Source organism: Mesoplodon densirostris, chromosome 16 (genome assembly GCF_025265405.1).
Source record: "Mesoplodon densirostris isolate mMesDen1 chromosome 16, mMesDen1 primary haplotype, whole genome shotgun sequence".
NCBI lineage: Eukaryota > Metazoa > Chordata > Mammalia > Artiodactyla > Ziphiidae > Mesoplodon > Mesoplodon densirostris.
Window position 1 is genome coordinate 29,431,497 of NC_082676.1, and position 7,691 is coordinate 29,439,187.

The 7,691-nt window shown below is 42.5% G+C and overlaps 1 protein-coding gene across 1 annotated transcript in view; it reads left to right on the plus strand.

Moving 5' to 3' along the window:
- Positions 1-3,378, plus strand: part of TGM6 (transglutaminase 6) — a 39,992-nt gene extending 36,614 nt beyond the window's left edge. Inside the window, 1 exon segment of the mRNA XM_060079186.1 lies at positions 2,904-3,378. Coding sequence (XP_059935169.1) covers positions 2,904-3,378 — 475 coding nt within the window.
- Positions 3,379-7,691: the final 4,313 nt, after the last annotated feature.

Genomic DNA, 7,691 nt, shown 5'->3' on the forward strand with positions numbered 1-7,691 from the left:
TGACCTATATCGAAGAGCTAAAATTACAAGTTTTAGAAGAAAACAGGAGTTAATCTTCATGAGCTTGAGTTAAACAGAACCTTTTTGGATATGACATCAAGAGCATAAATGACAGAAGAAAAAATTGATAAATTGGACTTCATCAAAATTAAAATCTTGTACTACAAATGATACCATCAAGAAAGAAGAAAAGCCTACAGAACAGAAAATATTTGCAAATCATGTATCTAATAAGGGACTTGTATCCATAATATATAAATAATTCTTATAGCTCAATAATGAATAGAAAAATAACCCAATTTTTAAATGGGCAAAGGATTTGAAAGACCTTTCTCCAAGGACAATATACAAATGACCAATAAACATGAAAAGGTGCTTAGCATCATTAATCATCAGGGAAATGCAAATCAAAAACACAACAACATACAACTTCATATCCACTAGAACTGCTATAATCAAAAAGACAGACAATAAGAGTTGGTGAGATTGTGGAGCAATTGGAACACTCGTACATTGCTGGTGGGAATGTAAAATGGTACAAGCACTTTGGAAAACAGTTTGACACTTTCTCACAATGTTAAACACAGAGTTAACATAACAACCTAGCAGATGCACTTCTAGGTATACACCCCAAAGAAATGAAAACAAACATCCACCCAAAAACTTGTACATGAACCTTCATAGCAGCATTATTCAAAATAGCTAGAGTGGAAGCAACCCTAACATCCGTCAGTGGATAAATAAAATGTGGTCTGTCCATATAATGGAGTATTATTCAGCAATAAAGAGGAATCAAGTACCAATGTATGCTACAACATGGATGAACCCTAAAAATATTATGTAAAGTGAAAAAAAGCCAGTCGCAAAGGACCACACATTGTATGATTCTCTTTATATGAAATGCCCAGAATAGGCAAGTTAGAAATTAAACTAACAGTTGCCTAGGGCTAGGGGTGGGGCAGGGAGGAACAGGAAGTGACTGCTAATGGTTACAGAGTTTCTTTGGGGTGACAGAAATTGTTCTGAAATTAGATTGTGGTGATGAGTGCACAACTCTGTGAATGTACTAAAAGACATTGGCTTGTAACCTTTAAACTGGTGGATTGCTTGTTATGGAATTAACGTATATCTGAATAAAGCTGTTTTTAAAAATCAGGTGGCCAGAGAAGCCCTCCCTGAGAAACTGACTTTAGAAGTTTTGGCAGGGAAATGAAACATTTTCTTAGTAAAAATATATTATGAGTACATTATGGAATGGAATGAAAATTCACATACATTTTAATAATAAAACATGACATGTTAAAGAACCTTTAGGTCCACATGTGTCCCTTCAAGCCCAGGTCACACAGTAGAGAGGTACTTGGGAGAACGTTTGAGAAGGAGCACAGCACAGGGTTCAAGGAGGGAATCAGAACTATCAGAGTTGGACCTTGGAAGGATCAGGGTGGAAAAAGGACTAGAGTGGGCATGCAGCCCACGTCCTCAGGAAGAGAGGGGCATTCTTGAGCACTGTGCTTGGGGCCTAGCCTTTGCACCTCTTGTCCTCACTTCATAGGTGGGAAACTGAGACTTGGAGGGACTGGGTAATGATAATAGTAAAAAAAAGTCCACAGTCACCTGGTGGCAAACTGATCTGATGGTGAGACGTTTTGTACAGTGGTCTGAGCGGAAAAGAATGATGGGAGAAGGGGGCAGATTCCAGAGATCAATGAGAATGCTTGGCAGAACTTGCTGTCTGATCAGCTGTGAGTGGTAAAGATGAGGGAAGAGTCAAGGACACATCCAGTTTCCAGTTTGTACATTGGGTGAACAGTGGGTGAATGGTGGAGCTGTTTGCTGAAATGGGGAATGCTGCCAGGCAGAAGATGGCATGCCTGGTTGGGCTGGAGGCACCTGTGGAACATCCTGGGGGTGAGGTGGGGGCTGTCAGGTTGTGTATTGATCTGGAGATCAAAAAAGAGAGAGAGAGGTCTGTGCTAGCAACAGGGTAAGTGGGTGATCAGGGTTCCTAAACTCACATGTCTTCAGGAGCTTGCAGATGGCATGCCGTGAGTGCAGCAGGCCTGTGGGAGAATTACAGGTGGAGATCATGGAGAACCAGCAAGTACACTCCCTTCCAGAGAGAGCACCCCTTACTCAGCTCTAGACCATAACTGCCAGGTAGAGAGAGTGGGAAGGGAGCATGATTAAGAACATGGAAGTTGGAGACAGACTGCCTGGGTTCAAATTCCAGCTCCCTTACAAGTTGCTTTACTTCTCTATGCCTTGGGTTCCTTATCTATAAAATGGGGATGATAATATAGTACCTTCCTCCTAGGCAAAAAATATATATATGTGTGTGTGTGTGTGTGTGTGTGTGTGTGTGTGTGTGTGTGTGTATACATATGTGTGTGTATCACCTAGAACTACAGTGCCTGGCATATAGCAACTCTACAAAAGTGTCAGCTATCATTATCATATGAGACTTCAGATACAGCTGTCAGAGGGGCTACAAATCTATAATGTTATGTGAAATTTACTAACCTGAAGTTGTTGGCAACTGATTAAAATTTTATTTAAATAGTCCAGGGCCTCCCTGGTGGCGCAAGTGGTTGAGAGTCCGCCTGCCGATGCAGGGGATACGGGTTCGTGCCCTGGTCTGGGAGGATCCCATATGCCGCGGAGCGGCTGGGCCCGTGAGCCATGGCCGCTGAGCCTGCGCGTCCGGAGCCTGCGCGTCCGGAGCCTGTGCTCCGCAACGGGGGAGGCCACAACAGTGAGAGGCCCGCATACCGCAAAAAAAAAAAATAAAAATAAAAAAATAAATAAATAGTCCAGAATCAAACACAATGCATATGGATGAGGTCTGCATATGGCTCTTGAGTTTCCAGTTTGAGACCTCCGACAGCCATGGTAAATTAAAGTGGGGATGAGTGGTGGTTTTACCTAGAGAAAACGGAAAATGAGAAGAGCTGGCCCTGGGACAGGTGGCAGAGGAGAGAATGCCTGCCTCATGATGTCCGATGCCCTGCAGGATCCCAGAAGGAGAGACAGGTGTACAGCAAGACCATGAAGAAGCTGTTAAGAGTGGAAGCCTCTGGAAGGAGGGCCCAGGTCCACAGTGTGGGCAGCCATGGTCTCTGGCATGATGACCTCTTGGAGCCTGCCACTAAGCCCAGCATCACTGGAAAGTTCAAGGTGCTGGAGCCGCTCGTGCTGGGCCATGACCTGAGGCTGGTCCTTTGCTTGGATAACCTCACATCCCAGGTCCAGTGGGTCCAAGTCAACATGAGTGGTGCCACCATACTTTACACCCACAAGCCAGTGGCAGAGATCCTGCACGAATCCCATGCAGTGAAGCTGGGGCCAGAAGAAGATAAGAACATCACAGCTGGGTGAGACCTGGTTGGCCCAGCTCCTTTTCCAGGAGGGTTGGGGTTGGAGGCAGACTTCCCAGCATCCTACATTCATTCCCAGGAAAGAAAGGGATATTTCTGGGCATTTGCAGATGAGAAAACTGAGGTTCAGAGGGGCTGAATAATGAAGATAGTAATAAAAGTACACAATCATCTAGTGGCAAACATATAATGGTCAGGTGATCCCACTTAGTATGAATATTTACACACTGAATAAATATCTGCTGGGAGCATTTCATAGTATGTGGAATATGCTTTGTGTTACCTTTCTTTTTTTTTTTTTTTTGTGGTACGTGGGCCTCTCACTGTTGTGGCCTCTCCCATTGCAGAGCACAGGCTCCGGACGCGCAGGCTCAGTGGCCATGGCTCACAGGCCCAGCCGCTCTGCGGCATGTGGGATCTTCCCGGACCGGTGCACGAACCCGTGTCCCCTACATCGGCAGACGGACTCTCAACCACTGCGCCACCAGGGAAGCACCTCCTGTGTTACCTTTCTAAAATCCAACAAATTTCAGAGCTCATCTGGCTCCAGGTGTTTGGTATGAGAGGAATGGATGAGTAAGAGATGTTTATTAAGTGCCTACATGTGCCAGGCCCTGTCCCAAGCATTCTGCAGGCATCAGCTACAACCCACAACCACCCTCAATCCTCTCCCCTCCCCTTTCCTCCCATATTCTTCCTCTGTCCCTCTCTCTCTCTCTCCCCTGCCCCACCAGCACATACATTCTGAAGGATTCGATTAAACAAAGACACTGTTCCTCTGACCCAGTTTCAGCTAAGTGAAACCTTGTGTGTTTTGACAGGATGTAAAAATATGTGAAGGAGGTGTCACATATTTTTTGCTTTTCTGTCACTTATTTTTCACAAAATCTAAATCACAAAATAACACTTCACAAGGAAATGCTAATTAACATACACTTTCTCCTGGCTTTTTTCATATTAAAAGTAATACAGCTACGTAGGGGAAAGCAGGATCAAGATGGCAGAGTAGATGGACGTGCGTTCACTCCTTCTTGTGAATCATAACTAACTGCTGAACAATCATGGACAGGAAGACACCGACACTCACCAAAAAACATACCCCACATCCAAAGACAAAGGAGAAGCCACAGTGAGACAGTAGGAGGGGAGCAATCACAGTAAAATCAAATCCTGTAACTGCTGGGTGGGTGACTCACAAGCTGGAGAACAATTATACCAGAGAAATCCACCCACTGGAGTGAAGGTCCTGAGTGCCACATCAGGCTTCCCAACCTGGGGGTCTAGCAACAGGAGGAGGAAACCCTAGAGAATCAGACTTTGAAGGCTAGCGAGATTTGATTGCAGGACTTTGACAGGACTAGGGGAAACAGAGACTCCACTCTTGGAGGGCACACACAAAGTAATGGTCACATCAGGACGCAGGGGAAGGAGCAGTGACCCCATAGGAGACTGAACCAGACCTACCTGCTAGTGTTGGAGGGTCTCCTGCAGAGGCAGGGGATGGCTGTGGCTCACTGTGAGGACAAGGACACTGGCAGAAGAACATCTGGGAAGTACTCCTTGGTGTGAGCCCTCCCAGAGTCCGCCATTAGCCCCACCAAAGAGCCCGGGTAGGCTCCTGTGTTGGGTTGCCTCCAGCCAAACAACCAAAAGGGAAGGAACCCAGCCCCACCCATCAGCAGACAAGAGGATGAAAGTTTTACTGAGTTCTGCCTACCAGAGCAATACCCAGCTCTATCCACCACCAGTCCCTCCCATCAGGAAACTTGCCCAAGCCTCTTAGATAGCCTCATCCACCAGAAGGCAGACAGCAGAAGCAAGAAGAACTACAATCCCTCAGACTGTGGAACAAAAACCACATTCACAGAAAGATAGACAAGATGAAAAGACAGAGGGCTATGTACCAGATGAAGGAACAAGATAAAACCCCAGAAAAAACAACTGAATGAAATGGAGATAGCCAACCTTCCAGAAAAAGAATTCAGAATAATGATAGTGAAGATGATCCAGGACCTCAGAAAAAGAATGGAGGCAGAGATCGAGAAGATGTAAGAAAAGTTTAACAAAGACCTAGAAGAATTAAAGAACAAATACATAGAAGAATTAAAGAACAAACCAACAGAGATGAATGATACAATAACTGAAATGAAAAATACACTACAAGGAAACAATAGCAGAATAACTGAGGCAGAAGAACGGATAAGTGACCTGGAAGACAGAATGGTGGAGTACACTGCCATGGAACAGAATAAAGAAAAAAGAATGAAAAGAAATGAAGACAGCCTAAGAGACCTCTGGGACAACATTAAATGCAACAACATTTGCATTATAGGGGTCCAAGAAGGAGAAGAGAGAGAAAGAACCCAAGAAAATATTTGAAAAGATTATAGTCAAACACTTCCCTAATGGTAAAGGAAATAGCCACCAAAGTCCAGGAAGCACAGAGAGTCCAAGGCAGGAAAAACCCAGGAGAAACACGCCAAGACACATAGTAATCAAATTGCAAAAGTTAAAGACAAAGAAAAATTATTGAAAGCAACAAGGGAAAAATGACAAGTAACATACAAGGGAACTCCCATGAGATGAACAGCTGATTCCTCAGCAGAAACTCTACAAGCCAGAAGGGAGTGGCATGATATATTTAAAGTGATGAAAGGGAAGAACCTACAATGACGATTACTCTCCCCAGCAAGGATGTCATTCAGATTCAACAGAGAAATCAAAAGCTTTACAGACAAGCAAAAGCTAAGAGAATTCAGCACCACCAAACCAGCTCTACAACAAACGCTAAAGGAACATCTCTAAGTGGGAAACACAAGAGAAGAAAAGGACCTACAAAAACAAACCCAAAACAATTAAGAAAATGGTCACAGAAACATATATATCAATAATTACCTTAAATGTGAATGGATTAAATGCTCCAACCAAAAGACACAGGCTCGCTGAATGGTTACAAAAATGAGACCCATATATATGCTGTCTACAAGAGACCCACTTCAGACCTAGGGACATATACAGACTGAAAGTGAGGGTATGAAAAAAGATATTCCATGCAAAAGGAAATCAAAAGAAATCTGGAGTAGCTATACTCATACCAGATAAAATAGACTTTAAAATGAAGAATGTGACAAGAGGCAAGGAAGGACACTACATAATGATCAATGGATCAATCCAAGAAGAATATATAACAACTATAAATATATATGCACAGAACATAGGAGCACCTCAATACATAAGGCAACTGCTAACAGCTATAAAAGAGGAAATCAACAGTTATACAATAATAGTGGGGGACTTTTAACACCTCACTTACACCAATGGACAGATCATCCAAACAGAAAAGAAGGAAACACAAGCTTTAAATGATACAATAGAGCAGATAGATTTAATTGATATTTAAAGGACATTCCATCCAAAAACAGCAGATTACACTTACTTCTCAAGTGCGTACAGAACATTCTCCAGGATAGATCACATCTTGGGTCACAAATCAAGCCTCAGTAAATTTAAGAAAACTGAAATCGTATCAAGCATCATTTCTGACCACAACGCTATGAGATTAGAAATGAGTTACAGGGGAAAAAAGTAAAAAACACAAACACATGGAGGCTAAACAATATGTTACTAAAGAACCAAGAAGTCACTGAGAAATCAAAGAGGAAATCAAAAAATACCTAGAGACAAATTAAAACATGACGATCCAAAACCTATGGGATGCAGCAAAAGCAGTTCTAAGAGGGAAGTTTATAGCTCTACAAGCCTACCTCAAGAAACAAGAAAAACCTTAAATAAACAATCTAACCTTACACCTAAAGGAACTAGAGAAAGAAAAACAAACAAAACCCAAAGTGAGCAGAAGGAAAGAAACCATAAAGATCAAAGCATAAATAATGAAATAGAAACAAAGGAAACAAAAGCAAAGATCAATAAAACTAAAAGCTGGTTCTTTGAGAAGATAAACAAAATTGATAAACCATTAGCCAGACTCATCAAGAAAAAGAGGGAGAGGACTGAAATCAATAAAATTAGAAATGAAAAAGGAGAAGTTACAACACCCCTCAGAAATACAAAGCATCCTAAGAGACTACTACAAGCAACTCTATACCAATAAAATGGACAACCTGGAAGAAATGGACAAATTCTTAGAAAGGTTTAATCTTCCAAGACTGAACCAGGAAGAAATAGAAATATGAACAGACCAATCACAAGTAATGAAATTGAAACTTTGAGTAAAAATCTTCCAACAAGCAAAAGTCCAGGACCAGATGGCTTCACAGGTGAATTCTATCAAACATTTAGAAGAGAGATAACACC